The sequence below is a fragment of the Quercus lobata genome, chromosome 5, assembly GCF_001633185.2.
Source record: "Quercus lobata isolate SW786 chromosome 5, ValleyOak3.0 Primary Assembly, whole genome shotgun sequence".
NCBI classification, from domain to species: domain Eukaryota; kingdom Viridiplantae; phylum Streptophyta; class Magnoliopsida; order Fagales; family Fagaceae; genus Quercus; species Quercus lobata.
The window spans coordinates 8,722,258-8,748,211 of record NC_044908.1 but is presented as its reverse complement, the minus strand read 5'-3'; the positions used below and the strand labels follow the sequence as shown (position 1 = coordinate 8,748,211).

The 25,954-nt window shown below is 34.5% G+C and overlaps 1 protein-coding gene across 2 annotated transcripts; it reads right to left on the bottom strand.

Annotated features, from left to right (window-relative positions):
- Nucleotides 1-12,747: 12,747 nt before the first annotated feature.
- On the bottom strand, nt 12,748-17,998 carry LOC115993154 (PHD finger protein ALFIN-LIKE 3-like). Of its 2 annotated transcripts, none has more exons than XM_031117441.1 (5): nt 17,765-17,998; nt 16,619-16,651; nt 15,285-15,513; nt 14,234-14,369; nt 12,748-13,368 (listed from the first exon to the last, which is right to left on the bottom strand). In XM_031117441.1, exons 1-5 carry the CDS (start codon nt 17,904-17,906, stop codon nt 13,102-13,104), a joined length of 807 nt encoding a protein of 268 aa, XP_030973301.1. In that variant the 5' UTR covers nt 17,907-17,998; the 3' UTR covers nt 12,748-13,101. The 2 variants fall into 2 exon arrangements, with proteins under 2 accessions (XP_030973301.1, XP_030973302.1); XM_031117442.1 differs by having other exon boundaries at nt 12,748-13,365; nt 17,765-17,990.
- Between the last annotated feature and the right edge of the window lie 7,956 nt (nt 17,999-25,954).

The window sequence follows — 25,954 nt, the reverse complement described above, 5'->3', positions numbered from 1 at the left end:
AAAATAATTTTTTTTTTAGTATTGGCAATTTTGTGAATTCAATAAATTATTACATCCCCACTAATAAGTAATGTAAGACCACCCCATTTAAGAAGGTGATGTGATTATGGTGATGTAATATATTTTGTAAACTTAAATTATGGCAAAGTTAAAAAAATAATAATAATAATAATAATAATAATAATTTAAATGAACAAACACCTTAATGTCACATTAAGATAATGTACATCACGTCAAGGGCACATCACGACAAACCAAACACCTCTTAGGGTGAACTATCTTTTTTATAATCTAGCCTACAGTATTGAACTCCATTTGATAGAGAACTGTTCGAGGAACTAAACATTGAATATACTTGGATTTTTTTTTTTTTTTGTGGTTGTGGGGGGGGGGGGGGGGGAGGTCTTCTTTTTATGTAATGTAATCATTTCACAACAGTAATTGGGAATTCAAAGATTTTCAAAACGAATTCAAATTCTTCCCAATGAAATGTTCCTGAGATTATAAGCAAGCTAAGCACCATGATGTGCTTGGAGGGCTACAATATGATTCTATTTTTAGAATGTTCTATGAGAAAATTAAAAAAAAACAATTAATTTTACTGACAACTTTTTATATTTCCATAAAAATGATATCAAAACTTTCTTAATATAGTTTATTAATAATTGCAATAAAGGCATCTATTAACATGACTCTTCCATTTAATAACCAATGCATTTTAATAAGGCAAAACTACCCCTACTAGGCTACTACATATTTAAATTAGAAGATATTAAATAACAAAAAACGAAACAACATAATAGAGATATGATCCACCTAACCCAAATGCATTGAAAAGTGCATCTTGTTTTATGCTCAGGACAATAATAGAGTTTAGGAAGCACGAACACAAGTACTTGTACGGGTATTATACAAGAATATGAATATTTATTAAAAAAAAAATTATAGCATGACATAGTGTGTACGAGTACAACACTAGTACGGCATCTCAAATAAAATATTCATACTTTCTAAAGTAGAGTGCTCTCCTTTTAGATACTTGTTTCATTTTATGCAAATGAGAAATCTTGACGAGCACATGCTTATGTCCTTGGGGGAAAACAAAAAACATTTGCAACAAAAGATTAAACTAATAACTATTAAATAAAAATTATATATATATATATATATATATATATATATATACTCAAGTGCATTGATACAAATATATAGACTCAAGTGGAACTTGAAATAGGTGGCTAAATATAGAATAAGACTATTTTGTTTTTGAAGGAATATTGGATAAGACTATAAAGTGATCTAGAGGGTATAAGTAGAATTTTTAAACGTCGGCTGCACCTTATATATATATATATATATATATATATATATATATATATATATATATATACACACTCAAGTGGAACTTGAAATAGGTAGCTAAATATAGGATAAGACTATTTTGTTTTTGAAGGAATATTGGATAAGACTATAACGTGATCTAGAGGGTATAAGTAGAATTTTTAAACGTCGGCTGCACTTTATTAGTTATAAGTCGTAACTCGTTCTCATTATAGATAGACGTGGATTCATAATGGCGTTAACACTCCTATATCATTGGACCACGGGTAAAAGAAAATCAAATTAAGACATCATTGTCCATGAAGTTAACAGAAATATTTATTATTCTTCAAGATTTTGGATCAGGCTTGCATCCTATTCTTGCACAAACATCACGCAAGTAGCTTTAGATCTCACGTTCAGTACTTCCCACTCTTTTAAGACATAGTCCTCAAGATATTAAAGACGAAGCAACATAATAATCACAATAAGCTCATTGCAGGATCGGAGTTTGCTTCATCAACTGACCTTTCAGACCTATTCTTGCAAGAGGGTCACCGAACTAATATGTATATTCGTTTATCCAAGTTAGTACTTTTCGTATTGCCCACGAATTTTAACGGTGGAACACAATTCCTAATAGAAATTTTTGTAGATTGAGCAATTACCATATTATTGAATCTGAGGCCAAAGAAAGAAAAACCCTAAATACTCCACATAAATAATATTAACTCTGATAATATATATGCACTTACAGGATGCTAAGTATTTCACTTTAATGACCAAAAAGTCCTAAAGGGAAAGCTAGCACAAGTGACTTCAAAACAGTATATAATAACATGCGAATGAAACTCCAAAAACAGATTACAATTCTCGCAAATGAGTCACGTCCTGAACCTCACTAATCAGTTGCCTTTGTTTTTCCTGAAGAAAATATCATCACAAAGCAGGTTGCATAAGCAACATAAAATATGCAAAACAGTTAGAGCTGATATTGATGCAGTTTAATCGTGGTTGGGAGAAGATTTTGGAATGAACTGAAAAAAGTCAAATTTTCGAAGTCACCCCAAAGCCGACCGAAATGGAAATAAAGGCAGTTCAGTTTGGTTCAATTCAATTCAATTGGGTTGGGGGTTGGGGGGAAGGAATACACTGCTAATTTCAGATCAATTCTAATCGACTTGAAAAATACTAAATATTCATCAATTTAAGGAATCATCAATTGATATGAGCAGATCCTTAGAATGAGCATTGATACGAGCATAACCTTAGTATATGTTATTTGGTAATAATGAATCATCTTGAGTAACATTTGAGGGGCAGAAAATAGAATCAAGAACAAGAACCAGAATCCAAAAAAATAAAAAACATGTGAAGAAGAGCTGAAGATTGCTTACCCAAATCCCAAAGATCACCCTTGGAGCATTGAAACTGCATTAAAGGGTGAGAAAGTTGTGATTAAAAACCTGTAGCCATGAGCAAACTCACTAATTCTTCATCAAAAAACATCACTCTTGGTCAAGGTTTTTCATCAAAACTCTCTACCTCTAGCAGAGATCAGGTGCATGTCGGCCATGGAGTGCTGAAGAAAGGAGAAAGGCTATTAATAAGAATTAAGTTCTATTGATAAAAGAGAAAATACTTTTGGTCACAATGATGAACACAATACAAACAGTAATATAGATCATCCTAATGAGTTATGGAAGTCAAAAAATAGAACTACAAAGTTTAAAAACCCTTGTCCAAACCCAATCAAACAAGGTATGGATGAACAATGATTACAGTTGATCAAGGGATCTCTCAGCATCTTCAAACATACGACTATCCCTTTCCTTCCACACCAGCCACATCAAACAAGCCAGCATGAGGTTCCAAACATCTGGGGAGTGCTTCCTAAACCAAATTCTCCAACCAAATAATAATGTTGGCATAGTATAAGGCAGCACCCAATGAATCCCAAATATCAAAAGAGGTCTTTCATCTTTTTCAAACATACAACTATCCCTTTCCTTCCACACCAGCCACATCAAACAAGCCGGCATGAGATTCCAAACATCTGAGGGGTGCTTCCTAAACCAATTTATCCAACCAAACAATAATGTTGGCATAGTATAAGGCAGCACCCAATGAATCCCAAATATCCAAAGAGCACTGCTCCAAAGGACGAGCAACATCACAATGTATTAAGAGGTCTTTCATCGTTTTCCCAGAACACCAACACATACAACACCAATCCCCTCATATGAACCCCATCTTAGAGTAAGAATCTTACCTTATGTAGATTCCCACAAAATGAATGACACCCAAATACTCTTCCAAGGGAAGGAATGAGCATGTATGCCACAAATAATCCTGTAATAGGACCAAAGGAGAGAGAGAGAGAGTTAAGGTGTGGAGGGAAGGGGGCTGTGACTGAAGAGTTGAGAGAGATGAAATTCAGTTAAGAGAGAAAATAACATACAATTCCCCCAAACTACATTCTTTTATGTTTAATATATACACAAAAGCACCAAAACAATGTTTAAACCTAAGACATTAATGCAAGAAAAAAGGTGCCTCTTCCACTGAGTAATACATACTTATGTGTTTAAGATTCATACAAAAAGTAATATATCAGTTGGTTTCGATACCAGAAATCCAGGCCCCAAGATCTAACCATAGAACTGACTCTTTTTTTTTCAGAAATTAAAAACACCACAGACCGATACTGAAGAAGAACTAGCCAAAACTGAAAAATCCATTCAGTTTTGGTTGGTCAGTTCAAAGTACTGGTTTATAAACCGCCCTAAAAATCAATGAACATCAGATTTTCTATGTTGTTCTAAGAAAAGTTACAGCTAACAATACATTAAATAAGTCAACATCAGTCATTAATGCACCCTTTTTTGTGCTTGATCATTTGAGCTTTGCATGCTTGTCATTTATCTTTATTTTGATTGCTTCTTGTCACCAAACTCTTTCAAAATGAGCTTGCGCATGGACAAATCAATTTTTCCTTTTAATTTAAATTTTCTGGTCAGTAGGTAAAGCGGACGGTAATTGTCGGGGAGATAACCACCTTGGGGAGCTTTCTTGAATAATTAATATAATATATAGAGACATACTTTAATCCAAAAGGCCTAAACCCAATGGGTATGTGCTCAATTATGATATATTAACCACTTATTCTTCTCATCTTTATTCAATGTGGGACTTCACTCACACGTGTAACCCAACAATCTCTCCCTCACATGTGAGTCTACTTCTCTATGGGTTTCAAGAACTCTCTGTGGGCCATGAACAAGTCCTACTCACTCCCCCTTGCCTAATGGGCTTTTCACTTCATCAACACGTCATCCATGGGTCTCTCGTACACCATCTATGGGAACCACGTGTCAACCCCGCATGCACATCCATGGGAACCCCGCACGTCCATGTCCATGGGAACCTTACACTACACCATTATTTCGCACCATTAGCAATATTCATTTATTGGGTTTTTTTTTTTTTTTTTTTCTTCTCCAGGATCTTTGTGTGTGGGCCGTTTAGGCTTTCTCTGTCCCCGCTGGATAGGGACAATGAACACCTCACCACCTTCGCCGCACACCACCATGGGCTCTAATACCACTTGTCGAGGGATAAACATCTTGGGGAGCTTCCTTGAGTAATTAATATAACATATAGAGACACACTTTAACCCAAAAGGCTTAAGCCCAATGTGTATGTGCTCAATTATGTTATATTAACCACTCATTCTTTTCATCTTTATTCAATATAGGACTTCACTCACACGTATAACCTAACAGTAATGACAAATCATTTATCTCATTAGCTCAATTGTTGAACCCTTTGGTGAAAGATAAGTGGAAACTTAAGAGAAATAGAACTTATCTTCGAGAATTTTAGGACAAAATTGTTTGAAAATTTCGTATCTGTCACACCTGCTTTCATAGTTCCACCTTATCAAACAAGCCCAATATCTGGCCCATGAAACCTAAAGCTCAATCTGGTTTTAGATAACCTTTAGAAGGCGTTTGGTTCACTTGAAGGTGTAATGTTACATCATCGTAATCTTAGATTCATGTATCACATTATCTTGATGTGACATTAGGTATTTGGTTAATTAAATTACATTTCAATCATAATCCAAGAATGTAACATTCATATAATTGATTTATAAACATTCTTGAAAATAATAATTATTATTGTGATAAAAAAAATTGGTTCAAAATAGCCTTAACACCAAAAAATGCCAAAAATTACCTTGAACCAAAAAAATACCCTGGAAAGACCCAAAATGACCAAATAACCCTTAAAACCTCAATAAAAAATACATGAAATCTAAAAAATTACCAAAATGTCCATGTAACCTCTAAAATTACCAACAATACCCTAAATCTAACAAAAATGACCAAAATACCCCCCAAAAACTCAAAATGATCACAATAGTTCTAAAATCTCAAAAATGACCAAAATACCTCCGAAATCACTAAAATGACCAAAATACCATTGAAACCTCAAAGTGACCAAAAATACCCCGAAATCTCTTAAATCAACAAAATAGCCTTGAAATCTCTTAAATGACCAAAATACCTTTGAAACCGCTAGAATGAGCAAAAAAGCATGAAACCTCTAAAATAACCAAAACATTCCAAAACATCTAAATGATTAAGATACACCCTGAAAACACTAAAATGACCAAAATGCCCCCAAATCCTCTAGAATGAGCAAAATAAACTTGAAATCTCTAAAATGACCTAAATGACCATAATACTCTTACAAAATGAAGAAAATACCCCTAAAACCTCAAAATGACCAAAAATGCCCATGAAACCTCTAAAATGACCAAAAATGCCCTAAAACCTCAAAAATGACCAAAATTTCATTGAAATATCTAAGATAACCAAAATATCCAAAAATATTTAAAATGGCCAAAATACTCTTTAACTTATAAAATGACCAAAAAATATTTTGGAACCTCAAAAATGACCAAAATGCCCCTTAAAACACTAAGGGCCTGTTTGGTTTAGACATGACTCAGTTTTCATAACTCAATACTCATAACTCATAACTCTAACTCAAATCTCATCACTCATAACCCAAACCCCACTATCACTAAAAAACTCCAAAATTGTTGTTTGGTTTCAAAACTCAGTCACATATCTCAACTTTTTAAGTCCACTTTTTGCCAAAATGGTGGAACCGACCCCACTGACACTACACAGGGGTTATGGTTGCTACCCGCGTCAATTTTCTCTTCCCCTCTTTTGTATTCTCCTAAGTCCATCACCACCATCAATGGCAAACTCAGAATCCACCATTGTCAACACCACCAATGGCCACAAAACAGGAAAAAAAAATCCAACCATCAACTATACGCACAAAAAGAAAAAAATTTCAATCATCAATACCACCACCAACCACACAAACCCACCTCCATCACAGCCCAAGCTTCAAACCACAACTACAAACACACCAACACAAAATCTTTAGATCGATGATCCAAAATTGCCAACCCAAACCCACAAACACAGAAAACCCAAATCCAAAGAAGAAGAAAGAAAGAAAGACAAATCTAGGGAAAAAAAAAAAAAAAAAAACCCCGTTGGGGGTGGAGTGGGTCTGATGAAGAAAGAAAGAAAGAAAGAATGAAGAAGAAGAAGAAGAAAAAAATGTTGTTGGTGGTGGAGTGGGTATGAAGAAGAAAGTAAGAAGAAGTAGAGAAAAGCAAAAAAAAAAAAAAAAAAAAAAAAAAAAAAAAAAAAAAAAGAAGAAAAAGAAAAGAGGAAGCCAGTGGAACTCAGTAGAAGAAGAAAGAAAGAAAGAAAAAGGAAAAGAAAAAAAAAGTGGTATGACACTGTTACGTGACAGTGACAAGTCAGGAGAATGGGTCCCACAAATTTGATTTTTTTTACCATTTTGCCACTATCACTCATCATCCATAATCTGAAAACACCAAAATTGTGTTTTCAATTTCCATCATCTAAACTCAAAATTTTGAGTTTTTGAGTGATGGAAAAAAACATCCAAAACCAAGCCAAACACTACATCATTTGTAGGACCCACAAGTTTTTGATGCTGGATCATGAAAACTGATTGATATCACTCAGTTTTTGGACTATCCATACAAGCTTTAAATGACACAAAATAACCTAAAACTTTTGTTTATTTCAAAGGTTTTGGGTACTTTGGGCTAGTTTAAAAGTTTCAAGGGAGTTTAGTTATTAAGATCGTTTTGGGGTATTTTTTAATCATTTTATAGATTTCAAGGTATTTTTGGTCATTTAAGAGGTTTCGGGGTTATTTTGGTCATTCAAGAGGTTTCAATGTATTTTTGGTTGTTTTGAATTTTTTGGGGATATTTTAGTCACTTTAATGGTTTCGAGGGTATTTTGGCCATTCTAGTGATTTCGGAGGTATTTTGGTTATTATAGTGGTTTGTGGATTACTTTCGTCATTTTAAAGTTTCGAAGGTATTTTGGCCATTTTAGTAATTTTTGAATTATTTTCAGCCATTTTATAGATTTTGGGGTATTTTGGTCATTCTAGTGGTTTCAAGAGTATTTTGATCATTTTAGAGGTTTCGATGTTATTTTAGTAATTTTTAAGGTTTTGGGATTTTTTTGGGTCATTTTAGAGATTTCAAGGGTATTTTGGTCATTTTTTAGGTTTTAAGATTATTTTGATCATTTTAGAAGTTTCAAGAGTATTTTTGCTCATTTTAGAGGTGTTGGGGTATTTTAGTCGTTTTAGAGGTTTTGGGGTTAATTTAGTTTTTTTTTTATATTTTGGGGTATTTTTGGTCATTTTAGAGGTTTTAGATGTATTTTTGTCATTTTTGAGGCTTCAAGAGTATTTTGGTCATTTAAAATTTTTGGGGGGTATTGTGGTCATTTTTGAGGTTTTGGGGGCATTTTGGTCATTTTGAAGGTTTTGGTATATTTTGCAAGGTTTTCAAATCCGGACCGAACTGGGAGGTCAGACCGTGAAAACTGATAACCAGGATGAAAACCGGTTTTTTAAGTATAAAGAACTGGATTTTTTGTTAATTCCATAAACCCCGTAGCAATTTAAATAAATAAAAAAACAACTTAACACAATTTTATTCTACTTAATTAAATTATCCATCTCTTACAAGGAATAAAAAAAATTATAATTAAAATCCTTCAAAGATATTCAACTTTACTTCAAAAATTAATCATAAATTTTAATATTTTCATGGTTATTATTTTATTTTATTAACTTTCTTATTTAATTATTAAATATATGCTTGAAAATCATTAAATTTCCATCACATATATAGATATATTAGTCAATTTTGCTAGTTTTATAAATTTAATATCCATATTTAGGCTTTAATTAATTATTAAATTAATTATGACACCATCACGGTTCGACCCCGGTTTGATCTCAAAAACCTTGAACCTCTCTCTTTTATGGTTCAATGAACGGTTCGGGTCTGAAAAACTTGATATTTTGGACATTTGTTGTGCATTTAAGCTGTTTTGGTGGTTCCAATGGTATTTTGATTATTTTAAAGGTTTTGGGTTATTTTAGAGGTTTTTTGACATTTTAATAATTCTCATGAGTAAAATAATTTTTTTTTTAGTATGGGCAATTTTGTGAATTCAATAAATTATTACATCCCCACCAATAAGTAATATAAGATCACCCCCATTTAAGAAAGTGATGTGATTATAGTGATGTGATATATTTTGTAATCTTAAATTATGTTAATGTTAGAAAAATTAAATGAACCAAACACTTTAATGTCACATCAAGGACACATCACAATGAACCAAATGCCCCCTTAGGGCAAACTATTTTTTTTTTATATATAATCTAGCCCTCCAAGCTTGGCACCATGATGTGCTATGAGGGCTACAATATGATTTTATTTTTAGAAATGCTTTATGGGAAAATTTAAAAAAATAATAATTTATTGACAACTTTCTATATTTTACATTAAAGTGATATCAAAACTTTCTTAATTTGGCTTATTAACAATTGCCCTAAGGGCACCTGTTAACACGACCCTTCCATTTAATAACCAATGTGTTTTAATAAGACAAAACTTCCCCCAACTACATTTTTAATTAGAAGATATTAAATAATAGAAAATGAAACGACATAATAGAGATATGATAACCCAAATGCTTTGAAAAGTACATCTTGTTTTATGCTCAAGAAAATAATAGAGTTTAGGAGGCACGAACACGAGTACCTATACAGGAGTTGTATGAATAATTTTTTTTTAAAATTATAGCATGACACAGTGTATACGAGTACAACACTAATACGGCATCCCAAATGAAATATTTATACTTTCTAAAATAGAGTGCTATCCTTGTAGATACTTGTTTCATTTTATGCAAATGAGAAATCTTGACGAGCACATGCTTTATGTTCTTGGGGGAAAAAAAAAATCATTTGCTACAAAAGTTCAAACTAATAACGATTAAATAAAAATTATATATATATATATATATATATATATATATATAGAGTCAAGTGGAACTTGAAATAGGTAGCTAAATATAGAATAAGACTATTTTGTTTTTAAGGGAATATTGGACAAGACTATAAAGTGATCTAGAGGGTATAAGTGGAATTTTAAAACGTCGGCTGCGCCTTATATATATATATATATATATATATATATATAGACTCAAGTGGAACTTGAAATAGGTAGCTAAATATAGGATAAGACTATTTTGTTTTTGAAGGAATATTGGATAAGACTATAAAGTGATCTAGAAGGTATAAGTAGAATTTTCAAACGTCGGCTGCACCTTATAAGTCACAACTCGTTCTCAGTATAGATAGACGTGGATTGATAATGGCGTTAACGCTCCTATATCATCGGACCAAGGGTAAAAGAAAATCAAATAAGACATCTTGGTCCATGAAGTTAACAGAAATATTTATTCTTCAAGATTTTGGATCAGGCTTGCATCCTATTCTTGCACAAACATCACCGCAAGTAGCTTAGATCTCACGTTCAATACTTCTTACCCTTTAAGACATAGTCCTCAAGATATTAAAGATGAAGCATTTCTTTATGGAAACATAATAATCACAATAAGCTCATTGCAGGATCGGAGTTTGCTTCATCAACTGACCTTTCAGACCTATTCTTGCAAGAGGGTCACCGAACTAATATGTATATTCGTCTTTCCAAGTTAGTTGTTTTGGCATTCCCCACGAATTTTAACGGTGGAACACAATTCCTAATAGAGATTTTTATAGATTGTGCAATTACCATATTATTGAATCTGAGGCCAAAGAAAGAAAAAACCAAAATACTCCACATAAATAATATTAACTTTGATAATATATATAGGCACTTACAGCATGCTCAGTATTTCACTTTAATGACCAAAAAGTCCTAAAAGGAAAGCTAGCACAGGTGACTTCAAAACAGTAAAATAACATAACTTGCGAATGAAACTCCAAAAACAGATTCCAATTCTCGCAAATGAGTCACATCCTGAACCTCACGAATCAGTTCTCTTTGTTTCTTCCTGAAGAAAATATAATCACAAAGATGTTGCATAAGCAACATAAAAGAGGCAAATCAGTTAGAGCTGATATTGATGCAATTTAATCGTGGTTGGGAGAAGATTTTGGACTGAACTGAAAAAAGTTGGTTTTTCAAACTCACCCCAAAGCCGACCAAAATGGAATAAATGCAGTTCAGTTTGGTTCAATTCAATTCAATTGGGTTGTGGGGTAGGGGAAAGGAATACACTACTAATTTCAGACCAATTCTAATCGATTTGAAAAATACTAAATATTCATCAATTTAAGGAATCATCAATTGATATGAGCATATCCTTAGTATGAGCATTGATACAAGCGTAACCTTAGTATATGTTATTATGATAATAATGAATCATCTGAGTAACATTTGAGGGGCAGAAAATAGAATCAAGAACTAGAATCCAAAAAAAAATGAAATAAAAAACATGTGCAGAAGAGCTGAAGATTGCTTACCCAAATCCCAAAGATCACCCTTGGAGCATTGAAACTGCATTAAAGGGTGAGAAAGTTGTGATTAAAAACCTGTAGCCATGAGCAAACTCACTAATTCTTCATCAAAAAACTTCGCTCTTGGTTAAGGTTTTTCATCAAAACTCTCTACCTCTAGCAGAAGTCAGGTGCATGTCGGCCATGGAGTGCTGAAGAAAGGAGAAAGGCTATTAATAAGAATTAAGTTCTATTGATAAAAGAGAAAATACTTTCGTTCACAATGATGAACACAATACAAACAGTTATATAGATCATCCTAATGAGTTATGGAAGTCAAAAATAGAACTACAAAGTTTAAAAACCCTTGTCCAAACCCAATCAAACAAGGTATGGATGAACAATGATTACAGTTGATCAAGGGATCTCTCAGCATCTTCAAACATACGACTATCCCTTTCCTTCCACACCAGCCAAATCAAACAAGCCAGAACGAGGTTCCAAACATCTGAGGAGTGCTTCCTAAACCAATTTCTCCAACCAAATAATAATGTTGGCATAATAGTATAAGGCAGCACCCAATGAATCCCAAACATCCAAAGAGGTCTTTCATCTTTTTCAAACATACGACTATCCCTTTCCTTCCACACCAGCCACATCAAACAAGCCGGCATGAGATTCCAAACATCTGAGGAGTGCTTCCTAAACCAATTTATCCAACCAAACAATAATGTTGGCATAGTATAAGGCAGCACCCAATGAATCCCAAATATCCAAAGAGCACTGCTCCAAAGGACGAGCAACATCACAATGTATTAAGAGGTCTTTCATCGTTTTCCCAGAACACCGACACATACAACACCAATCCCCTAATATGAACCCCATCTTAGATTAAGAATCTTACCTTATGTAGATTCCCACAAAATGAATGACACCCAAATACTCTTCCAAAGGAAGGAATGAGCATGTATGCCACGAATTACCTTGCAATAGGACCAGAGAGAGAGAGAGAGAGAGAGAGAGAGAGAGAGTTAAGGTGTGTAGGGAAGGGGGCTGTGACTGAAGAGTTGAGAGAGAAATGAAATTCGGTTAAGAGAGAAAATAACATACTTCCCCCAAACTACATTCTTTTATGTTTAATATATACACAAAAGTACCAAAACAATGTTCAAACCTAAGACATTAATGCAAGAAAAAATGTGCCTCTTCCACTGAGTAATACATACTTATGTGTTTGAGATTCACACAAAAAGTAATATATCAGTTGGTTTCGATACCAGAAACCCAGGCCCCAAGATCTAACCAAAGAACTGATTTTTTTTTTTTTCAGAAATTAAAAACACCACAGACCGATACTGAAGAAGAACTAGCCAAAACTGAAAATCCAATCAGTTTTGGTTGGTCAGTTCAAAGTACTGGTTTTATAAACCGCCCTAAAAATCAATGAACATCAGATTTTCTATGTTGTTCTAAGAAAAATTACAGCTAACAATACATTAAATAAGTCAACATCAGTCATTAGTGCATGTAACCACACTAATGAATGATGTTACAGACTTACAGCAAGCAGGATGAGTACAAGTCTTACAGCACCACAAATAGACAGATATTTCTTGGATTAGAAAGATAGTAACATTTAAAAAGCTAAACAGGGTAAAGATCCAAACTACAACTAAACAGCATTATACCAAAAACTGAGGTCCCTAAACCAGAGTACACATTCACAAGTTGCACTAATTTTAAAAACTAGACAAAGATACCAATCAACCAAACAGTTAGCAGAGTCCACCAAGAGATGAGTACAAAGGTAGATATGCCACATCTCTCTCCATGTCAAGGGCGAGCTCGCTTATTGCTGCATGATGGACACTTGTACTGCTTAATATGCTCTGCCCTAGCAGGGGTAATCTTTACACACTTCCCATGAAACCACTTCTCACAGATGTCACAGCAAATCCAAAATTCATCTGATGCATAGTTCTCCCCACATGCTCCACACAAGGTCTCGCCATGCTCATCTTCGTCTTCCTCATCCACGACCTCATCTTCCTCCTTCGTAGGAGTAGCTTTTGGATATTTTGGCGCTTCTAATGCCCGCTGCTTTGTCAACAAAATATAAGAAAACAAATATAAATCAATTGATAAGAGAAACAGGGGCAGTAGAGAGTGTAATTGTAGCCAGTAGGTAAACATTTTATCCCAAACCAAAGTATGAACTTTCCCTAAATGAATAATTTTAAAAACAATGGTGAATGAATCTCTTAAGTGCTGGTTAAAACTAAGGGACAAATCTAAAAAGAATGATGTCAAGAAATCCAGAAATGGTTAATAATAGCTCCCCAAATGTACAATTTCAGAAGATAAGACATGACAGCCCCTTTATTTTCTGACACTACAACACAAACAAGTCAGTCAATCTGTTACATGCCAGTGACACTGAGGGGCAACATCCATCCTAGTACTACATTTTTTTTTCTTTTGAAAGGCATTCATATCCAACAATGCTACGTTCTCACTTCAAGCTGTGATTTGTGGTAATGTTGCCACAGTCCTAAGATGCCATATTATTATTAAGTATGAAGTCGTGGCAACTAGGACCAAACCCAAATCAGGTTTTCTTGTCTTCACTGGAAAGAAAACAAAGAGACTTCTTTTCTAATCAACTACACTAAAGCTAAAATGCCAGTTTGTAGGAAATTCTAATTTTAAAGTGACAAAAAGCAACTTGGTTTATCAATACTGAATTATTGGACCAAACATTCTCCTTGATGTTACATTTTACCAAAATTATAATTGTTAAACAAAAAAACAGAACTTGGTAACAAGTTAAGACTTCCCACTGAGGAAAACACAGTTCAGTTGAGCTTCCCTCAAAAAGGCCAGACCGACTTAATGGCCACTGCCCACATATGTATTGTAATTTTCTTCACCAAATAAAAGCATTATATACAGGAAATCCTTTTACCACTTTAGAATTCGACTTGGACTTGTTGCCACTGTGATTTGAGACAGATGACTTCTCCTTTGATTGTTTCTTTGCAGTACCAGACACAATTTCAAAAATTGTTGGAAGTTCATTTATCATATTAAAGAGCCGCTTCCTGCATCATGAGTAATAAGACAATGGAATAGCATCTCATGGAAAATCAGCCACATAATAAATCAAACATTACAAGCCCATGGTAAACATCTAAACAATGGTTTCATACTTCATGCTTCAACAACTGTAAGAATACAACCGGGTTTATCCATTTCTAGAAACCCAACTGCACTCAGTTAAAAGTAAAATATCAGTGCCTTTCATTCAGCTAATGGATAAGATAGTTACCTGACATCACATCTCAAAGTGCATAAAAGTGAGTCTTAATATTGTAAATAGAGTGTTATTTATTGGGCATCAAGAACAAAATATATTACACTACATGATGAAGCATTACATATAGTACGAGTCAACTGAAGCATGTACATTTCCATGGTACTTGATACAACACATGAGAAGTTGAAACGCTTCTATTAAGCACTTGCAACTAAGAGTGAAACTTCAACATTAACCATTGGACATACAACAAAACTGGTCAATGTATGCTACATGACCAAAGATTATTCAATCTAATAAGGGGTCCAAATCTGGTTTTAAAACCCAAAAATTATGAAAAAACAGATAAAGTGGTCAGTCATTTAGTTTGCATCACAGAGGGTAAAAAATACTATTATCCAAAAACAATCAATAATAACCTCAATTGAACCAATACAAGAGCATGATTTCCAACATAAGCCAAATTTTATGGTGCCTAAATGCAAATTTCTCTTCCTTAACCACTGAGTCACCCAATCAGGCTGACTTGCCTAAAGTTACAATCATGCTGCAAGTAAGGAACAACCTACACTTTAATATCAAATCACTAAAAGGAAGCAAAGTACTTAACATGACAATATCTACAATCAATAAGTTGCTAGAAAGAGTATTCCAAATCAGTAAAGGAAGGTAGAAAATTCAGAAAAGTCCGTAAGTTTACCTGTCAGCCCTATCAAATCCAAATCTGGAACCAAAATAGAAGGCAACAGCAATCAGCCATGCATCACTATGGACAGCAACTAAAGATAACCAGTCCTTATCTTGCATGCCATCTCTTGCAAAGTTAATTCCCAATGCAGGCTCTGGAAGCTCTGGAGGCACCTCTTCAGCAGGTAAATTGACTTCCCATTGCTCACTAGGAAAGCCATACAAACACAGATTCTCCTTTTCTGTAAGAACAAAATAGTGCATAAAGACCATGGAACAGAACACAATAGAATAGCTATGAATCAGAAATAAAAATCAAAAAGAAAAAAATAAATATATGGGGATACAAAGCACAAAATTTAAAACCATTACTTCGTATTAATTAATGACTAATTATTGCAAAAAAAAAAAAAGGCAAAAACAAAAACAATAACTGTTGTTAAAATTGGAAACACCAAGCTATTTTAAGAATTATGTCCACAGAAAATGACGAGTTCTATGAACATGAAACTATAAAGGTACAAGAAGATCTAATGGCAAATAAAATTTTGAGTGACCGCATCATATCAATGATAGGGTACTACACAAAATCCCAAATATAGCACAAAATTTTATGTAACAACAAGGGTTTTCTATTAGATATTTAAATTAAATGAGGTCTTTTTAATTTTCACCTCAAAGTAGCCCTTCTAATGCATTGTTATGCTGCTTATGCTTTGGGGAGTTAGACTTTTCAATTGTTTGGGATTCCATGGGTGTTACCTAAGCAGGTGGTTGATCTCTTGTTCGGGAAGAATTGTTTTGGGAAGCAATCATTAAAAATTTGGAATCTTGTCCCTTCATCTTTATTGTGGACATTGTGGAAGGAACACAATAGTTGCAATTTTAAAGATGATTAGAACCATGTGTGATTGGCCTCGTGCATGTGGTCTTATAAATAGCAATTACCTTTTTGACTTCCAAGAATCACTTTTTCTTTCTTTTTTAGTTTTTTGTAATCATCTAATGATGAATTAACTTTTTTCATAAATGTGTACTTATAATGTAAAGGCTATAACAAAACAAAAAATTATAAGACAAAACGCAATTAACACATTGATAGAACTTCTTAGCAAATTAACTTTTTTTAGGTCTTCAGTCACACAGACAAACATATTGAGAATCAAAATCATTTACCGGCCCCTTATTGCATGCCAGAGATAAGAACACACCATCTTATAACTCAATCAACAAAGGAAACAGTGTATACATTGCAAATATATGCAAGAAAGGGGGTGTGGATTCATATCTAAAAACTTTCATTCATTTAATAAGTAATTCAAGATGAAGAAAGAAATAGCTCCTCACCCGGATCACACTGCTGATAGAAATCTTCAACATCTGCAACAACAAAACAAAAAACACATAAATAGTCAATACTCAATACAAATGCTTTCCAAAAAAAGCCCTAACTTCAAACAATAAAATATCCAAAGAATTTTCCAAAAGTAACAAAAAGTAATAAATAAGAAAACGACAATGAGCTCTTGCCCAACTGGCACTTCCTCTTCAGTGGAGGATAAGGTCATGAGTTTAAGAGACCCAACGGATCATAAAAAATCATTTACGACCCCTCTTCCACATTCATTACAAATAACTAAACGACATTTTCTACCTCAATTTTCTAAAAGTATTTAAATTCAGAAACTAACTGTTTTCCCCCGAATTTTCTTAACAAACCATATAACCGCCAATTGAACAAGAAAAAAAACACATATATAGATGAAATACATATTTCTAACGCAAATTCAAATTCAAATTCATGAGCTGTTTTGTTGTTGTGACAATGTACATTAATGAAAGTAACTCATTCTGCTCTCACTTAAATTCCAAAAATTCAAATTCTCTACGCAGACCTCTCTTTTCCTTTCTTTTCTTTTTTAACCTTCAAACTTACACAACAACATCAACCAAAACACAAAAATTTTCATCCTCCTCAGCTTTCTCAGTAACCAAACACAGCTTATTCAATCCTCAAAACCTATACACAATTCTCCCAATGCCAAGACAACCAAATTATATAATAATAAAAAAAATCTTCAAAAACAGCCTTTCTCGTGTCTATTGTTCTTCAGTTTTCTTCTACAAATTAAACAATTGCACAGTTAAAATCGATTTTTCTCTCAATTTCTCCGGAAGCAAACAAAGCACTAAACCAAAACCAAGCCAAAAAAAAAAAAAAATCAACTACACAAAATTCAAACTAAATTCTTAAAAAAAAATTAATTAATTAATTTATAATTAAAAAAAACTAAAACAAAAAATAAATTCAAACAAAGAAAAACCGCTTCCTATTTCGTAATTCACAAAAACAACAAAGAAAACCTCAAAGAGAGAGAAGAAGCGCATTCTCGTAACAGCGAAAACGACATGCCGTAACGCTAAAAACGACAGTAGTAACGTAAACGAAACACGCAAGAAAAAAAAAAAAAAGTTAGAGAGAGAGAGAGAAACCAGTAGTGAGAGCTTTGATCAAAGCAGCTCTACGACCCTTGAAATCCCTAAAAACCTCTTCCACTGTGCGTGGATTATAGTGTGCTGCTGCTGCTGCTCCTACTCCTACTCCTCCTGTTCCTCCTCCTCCTCCGCTCTCCATATCTCTCTCTATCTTTCTCTCTCTTTCTCTCTCTGAGTTTTTCTCTTTCTCTCTCTTTCTCTCTCTGTGAGAGAGTGAGCCAACCAAGTCAAAATAAAGTTTAGTTAATGTAAAATTTAATAAATAAATGTGTGTGATGTGATAGGTATATGTATATAAGGGAGGATAGGGATGAGGTTTTGGTTTTTTTTTAGGGGTAGGGTTGGGATTTTACTTTTTATTTGAGAGAAAGAGATTGCGGATTTGAATCTGGGTGGATTTGACGGGTTAACTGGATTTGATAGAGTCATGATGAGTCCGACACATTACTGAAAAAAATATAGAAAGTTGTTAATACCCAACAAAACTCAAAACTCATTTCGATATTGGAGTCGTCCCTTTTTGGGCTTTCAAAAAGTGGCTCATTCTAATCACTCCTCTTCTCTTCTTTTGCTCTCTTATCAAGTTATCCAGAAGATTAACGGTTGTTAGGCACATGCACCTAAACAACTGTTTTAAATTTTTAAATAATATTTTACGTATTTTTATATATTTTTTCTTCCATATATATTTTCAAAAAATACAAACAACATTATTAGAACATCATTATTAAATAGGTCCTAATTCTACCATTATCTAACAACTTTACACAATTTTCTTGTTGTGATAGCCTGTAAATAATAGAAGAAAAAAAATTATGAGTTAACTCTTGATGGTGACAAAAAATCAATCACAATATGTCACACTAAGGTAAAATATAACGAATATCTTTATGTAACTAATATCTTTTTCCTCTAATAAGTTTTTTTCTTTTAAATAAAAAATTGCGTAAAGTTCGAATTTTATAAGATTATTGTTATAGACACAAATTATTTACAATATTTTTACAAACTACTAACGTGATTTTAGCATTTTCTAAATAATTATTGGTAAGTAAAAATGGGATGTTAGTGATGGACCCGAATTATAACTAGTAAGAATTTTTTATATCAATAGTTTGTAAAAATGTTGTAAAATAATTTGTAACGGTAGCATTACTCATTTTATAATGAAGTAGATTCACTTCTTTATAAGGAATTGGGTTATTTTCAATTTAAATTGAATTTATTTATAGAATATATTAATGCATGGTAGGTTGCATTAATTAAGGAAGAATCAAGTGGATTGCATTACATTGGGAAGTAGCAAAAACGAATAAATAAGAGTCTGAATTTGGTAAGGATGTGATATGTTAGAATTGATTAAGTGTGCGCTCAGTATTGGTTTAAAAATGTAATTTTTTTTATTATTTAGCTTATTTTTGCTATTATTCATGAGCCTAACTTTACTATTTTAACTACCTTTTAACTTTATCTACAGTATTTCTAGTAAAAATTTTTCAGTTTCAGCTAAATAAAATGTTCCCAAATAGACTATAATTGTAGTTATGCATACTCTGTAATATGTGATAGATAATAGATAATGTGACATATTAGAATTAGAAGGTATAAAACTTCGGTTTTAAATCACGTCCTTATAAATTTTAATTTCAATAAACAAATATCTCTTAAACTAGATATTTAAGTAATTGGCTTACAACTTCTAATATTTCCAAAACACTAGGATTCCACTCCTCCCTAATAGTAATTAGCAAATTATCACCAATATATATATGGATTTTGTTAATGTGTGCCCTTAGGGCACACAATAATTAACCATTTTTGGAAACATTTTCTCGAAAATTGAAAAAGCCGTCAATACTTTTTCAATTTCCAAAAAAATATTTCTAAAAAAGGATGGCTTAATGTGTGCCCTTAGGGCACACGTTAACCGGACCCTATATATATATATATATATATATATATATATATATATATTGGCAACTCCAATAAAGCTAATCAATTGCCCAAAATAAAAATCCAACCAACCTTAACCGCATTTCGTCACTCGTTTACCGAACCACTTGTTTATTAGTTTTTGCAATACAAATTGGACCCGTTTCTATTCTCCTTCACTAGCGCAGTATCCTATTTGAATTTGCTTCATTTCCCAAAAGTTTGTTAGGTGTTCTGTTCCATTTTAGTTTTCCTATTTTAATTAAGTACCACATATTCTACTTGTTGTAGGATTTTGAATCATTTACCAATTACAGGTTGACTTTGGGTAGGCTCTCAGTGAAATATTTGGAGCTCTAGCTATTTGTAAATTGAGAGAGAATTCTTAGTGTTTATTTGGGATTGGCTTGTAGGAGTTTTTTCTTCTTCTTCTTTTTTTTTTTTTTTTACATTAAAAATATATATATATATTCTCTCCAGGATGACGCTCATAAATGTAAAAACCCACCTAAGTGTTGTTTGGAAATAATTTATTTCCAATAGCTTATTTGCATAATATAAAAATAAATAATTAAAAATTAGCTTATTTATAAAAAGTTAAAAATTAGATTATTTTAAATAAGGCTTAGACAAGATGCAAAAAATTATGGGTCATATTAATGAATGCATTTACGGCAATTGTTAATAAACCATATTAGAAAAGTTTTAACATTACTTTTATAGAAAATATAAAAAATTGTCAGAAAAATTAATTGCTTTATCATTTTCCCATAAAATATTTCTAAAAATAGTTCCTAAACCAATACTTCTTAAGGCATCCGTTAACATTTCTAAAAAAACTATAACCAAAATCGGTCTCAATCTTTATTGATTGTTTTTGCTTTCTTTCTTTCTTTTCTTTTTTTTTTTCTTTTTTTGGTTAAACTAGATAGATAACATTAACAACAAATAAGTCTATTACAAAACAGTTCGACTTTATCAATATATTATTTTTTATTAGATAATTATTGAATTAATATATTAGATTGTATATTTTTAAAAATTCAATGTGTGTTATTTGAAATTATGTTTTTAATTAGAAGTTTTTTGTAGTGTAACAAAATATATTTGTAGTCAGGTGTTATATATATAGTGAGATATGTATAAAAACACAATCCAACAATGAGAAAATCTAAGTAGTTTAGTATTGCAACAAAGAGTTTTGTATAATATTACACCTAAGTTGAGCTTTATAACACTATATGATCAATGAACTTTCAATGTCATTTCATTATAAAATAACAAAAAGTCAAGGAATTTATAGCAAAAAGCTTTCTATACAGACTAATAGGCCCTCCACTTTTTTAAGACAGAGAATTATAAAAGACCATACATCCTTTGCCTACCATTTTCTTTTTCTCAAATTCACATTACCAACAAAGTATATGAAGCTAAAAACATTGTAAATACATCTCTGTTCAATGGAAGTCCATTGGTAGGCACATTCAAATTTGTAGCCATGTATATTTTGTTTTGATATAAACTCAAATTTCTATTTAAAAAATAAAAAACTACGTATTAACCCAAATTAAAATTCAACCAAAGCTATAAGAGTGATTTGTGATGGGAAAATTTTAAAAATAAAACACAAAAAATTAAATAAAAAACCATAACCTAAATTAGAGTTATAAGAAAGAACAAAAATAAAGAGAGAGAGAGAGAGTACTCACAAATTTGTACGGAAAAAATATGGATTGAACGGAATAAATTATATCAAATTTATACAAAATAAGATGGAAAGAAGAACAATCAAAATATAAGAAAGAGAAATGATGAAGGAAGTTTAACGGTAAAGTAAAGAGTAGTCGGGAAAAAAAGAGGCAAAGAGGGAGGGGAAAGGTTGGAGGAAGAGAAGAAGAGTTTTTTTTTTTTTTTTTTTTTTTTTAAGAATAGGAAGATGAAAAGTTTAAATATTCAATTATAACAATTACTTAAAATTAGAAAGAAGAAAACGAAAAGTTGAAATCAATTTAGGTAGATGAATATAGTCAAACATCTATATCTATATATATAATAATAGTTGAAGATGAGAGAAACTCAAATTAGAATTTCAAATTAGAGTTCCAATTTTGTGCCATGTGTCCTAATTATTAATTCTTAAAGAGTTTTTGTGGGGTCCGATAATTTAAGGATCAAGCCCAATCGCTCCTGGAAAATTCGAAGGCCCAATCCGAGGAGAGCTGTGGCCCAAGCTCTACATTACCGAGCACAAAACAACTTTGGAAGGCAGCCGAGGACAGTTTAGTCCTCGGCAGATCCAGAACCCCATCGGAATTAAGGGGTAAAACTGGTATAGGGACGAACTTGTAGGGAGATCCAAAATATCTTGGAGAAGTTACCCTTACCACCCTTCCAGATAAGACCTAACACATGACAGAGCCGTACTCTGCAGCCTTATCTACCATCCCCAACAATTCTGGGATTAGACGGATGGGACAAGTATCCGTCTTGCAAAGATTGACCCTACACGTGGACGAAGGACAATTAACGCAGAGGAGTATAAAAGAAGAAAGTAAGCAAATCTAAAGAGAGGCCAGCCTACCCTCAAAAGGAGAAGGATCAGATGGGGGAGAACCTCTCAACAACACCGGACTTCACTGAAGAGAGTCCGTCGTTGGATAACCGGGGAATGGCTTCAATGGTCCTCGGATCAACTCCGAGGAGTCCCATCCCATAGGGTGCGACGTCTTAGGGCTTAAATATTCAAGCCCGACTCCTTTTTCTACCTGAACTCTTCTAAAACCAGGATCGGACATCGCCCCGTGACTAACGGCTAGCTTTTCAAGCCCACTCTCTACAAATCATATTGTGAGGGATCTTTTGTACGCGGGCCCAACGTCCTTATTGGGCCGCCGGAGAATTGTGTCCTTACAATTGGCGCCGTCTGTGGGAAAGCTTGCGCATTGGCGTAGGTGGCGGTGGAGTCAGCTCTCTAGCAAGCAGAAATTTCTGGGATTTCCCCCGTCTCCGGCGACATATAGTCGTTGCTCCGACGTAAGCTTTTGTTAGGGGCTACGCCTCGCAGTGCTAAGGGCGCGGGCGTCTCTAGGGGCTTCCAGCCTCAGGCCAACTGTCCCCGCCTTGGTGTAGGGGCTGGTGGTTGAAAAATAAAACAAATAAAAAGATCACAAGTTTTGGACAGAACCAAGGCCTTGCATGGTCCTCGGACTCAAGCCTATGGGGAAACCAAGTACATAAAAGAAATCTTACAAGTTTTGGACAGAACCAAGGCCTTGCATGGTCCACGGACTCAAGCCTATGGGGAAACCAAGTACATAAAAGAAATCTTACAAGTTTTGGACAGAACCAAGGCCTTGCATGGTCCACGGACTCAAGCCTATGGGGAAACCAAGTACATAAAAGAAATCTTACAAGTTTTGGACAAAACCAAGGCCTTGCATGGTCCACGGACTCAAGCCTATGGGGAAACCAAGTACATAAAGAAATCTTACAAGTTTTGGACAGAACCAAGGCCTTGCATGGTCCACGGACTCAAGCCTATGGGGAAACCAAGTACATAAAAGAAATCTTACAAGTTTTGGACAGAAGGCCAAGGCCTATGTACGGTCCAACGGACTCAAGCCTATGGGGAAACCAAGTACATAAAAGAAATCTTACAAGTTTTGGACAGAACCAAGGCCTTGCATGGTCCTCGGACTCAAGCCTATGGGGAAACCAAGTACATAAAAGAAAAATCTTACAAGTTTTGGACAGAACCAAGGCCTTGCATGGTCCTCGGACTCAAGCCTATGGGGAAACCAAGTACATAAAAGAAAAATCTTACAAGTTTTGGACAGAACCAAGGCCTTGCATGGTCCTCGGACTCAAGCCTATGGGGAAACCAAGTACATAAAAGAAATCTTACAAGTTTTGGACAGAACCAAGGCCTTGCATGGTCCACGGACTCAAGCCTATGGGGAAACCAAGTACATAAAAGAAATCTTACAAGTTTTGGACAGAACCAAGGCCTTGCATGGTCCTCGGACTCAAGCCTATGGGGAAACCAAGTACATAAAAGAAATCTTACAAGTTTTGGACAGAACCAAGGCCTTGCATGGTCCTTGGACTCAAGCCTATGGGAAACCAAGTACATAAAAGAAATCTTACAAGTTTTGGACAGAACCAAGGCCTTGCATGGTCCACGGACTCAAGCCTATGGGGAAACCAAGTACATAAAAGAAATCTTACAAGTTTTGGACAGAACCAAGGCCTTGTATGGTCCTCGGACTCAAGCCTATGGGGAAACCAACTAAGAAAAAAAGAAGAAAGAAACTACTATGGCATATAAACCTCAAATTCCATCCGAAGAGAACTTCTCGTTAACGGTTGGGCCAACCCTTTAATTGCACGGGTTCCCCGGTCTGCCCTCAAATCCCCAGTGCCAAAGGGGCTGATACGATACGGCACAGTATGTTACCCTAATGGCACGATCCAAGTCCGTCGCTGCTCGGCTGCTCTCTCAGATATTCGTCTAGCGTGCATCACGTAACGCTCAGCGGCTATCTCGGTTAGTTCCATAAATTCAATCTATTGAGGATTACCATTATTATACTTGATAATATTTGCGAAGTTTAAACTAATAAGGGTTTGTATTAAAGTGTCCTTCCGCCCAGAGTATTGTTAAAGGCAGGCTTAGACTTAATATTCAGACCCAAAGTGGTTGTTGCAAAAAAAAAAAAAAAAAGAGAAAGTATGTATAAAGAAATAAACGCATCTTTTATTAAGACAAGGGAACAGTACAGTGTACAATAAAAGCTGAAACCAGCTTACATTAGAGTTAACTGCGTAAGCAAAAGAAAAGTACAAAAGAGTGAAGATGATGCCGAGGAGATATCTCAGAGGAGAGGTTGGCTACTGTTCCAAGATGTCGTCTAAGGAAACTACTCCTCGACGCTTCTACATGCCCATAACTCAGGCAGCCAAAGAACCTGACCTCAATCTAACACCATCTACAGAAAAGATGCAGGGAGCCGGAAGTTGGGAAGCCCCCGCAGAAATTTGCCTGCTACAAGGCAGACGGCGCTGATGGCGGAAATTCCGTCTTCGGGCATACCAAAAATCTGGCATGACCAGAACCTGCTTCGGATTTTGACTAAAAAAGGGAGAAACATCCTTTCCCCTCTCTCGAACTGAAATATTCTCTTGAGTCTACGCCTCCTTGGCCCGTACCTCACTATCTGAAATCTCAAGAGGACACGGCGCTTTTGTGGCGGAGAGAGCTCCTTTGCTTCAATCCTCGCCTCAAACATGATGTACTGAGGGGGAAGACTGAAGAATTTGTGCGAAGGTAAAGCAACTCTCTCTCCTATTTATTTAAAAGATGAGGTGATGGCATTTAATCCACGCAGCGTCCCAAGGAACGCTACAGACAAAATGTCTCCGGCTCGATTTCCCATGCCGTCTGCAACCCTAAGATTAAAGGAGCCTCGTGAAGGCGCACCTCGAATACTGGGACGCCAAAAAGTACCGCGTGACCAAAGACTACAGAAATGCCTCTAAATCTGTGGGCTTAATAAATTCGCGGCCCAGGCCCGTTCAGCATGGAAGCCCACGGACTATGACCCACACCAAGGAATAACCTTCGCCGAGGACAACTACATGCTCGGCAGATTATGAGACACCTGAGGAAAAGGCATAAAGTTTTGGACAGAACCAAGGCCTTGCATGGTCCTCGGACTCAAGCCTATGGGGAAACCAAATACAAAAAGTTATTATTATTACAAGTTTTGGACAGAACCAAGGCATTGTATGGTCCTCGGACTCAAGCCTATGGGGAAACCAAATACAAAAAGTTATTATTATTACAAGTTTTGGACAGAACCAAGGCCTTGTATGGTCCTCGGACTCAAGCCTATGGGGAAACCAAATACAAAAAGTTATTATTATTACAAGTTTTGGACAGAACCAAGGCCTTGTATGGTCCTCGGACTCAAGCCTATGGGGAAACCAAATACAAAAAAATTATTATTATTAAAGTTTTGGACAGAACCAAGGCCTTGTATGGTCCTCGGACTCAAGCCTATGGGGAAACCAAATACAAAAAATTATTATTATTAAAGTTTTGGACAGAACCAAGGCCTTGTATGGTCCTCGGACTCAAGCCTATGGGAAAACCAAATACAAAAAGTTATTATTATTACAAGCTTTGGACAGAACCAAGGACTTGCATGGTCCTCGTACCCGAGCCAGGGGGGTAAGTATTACTTTTTATTGGTC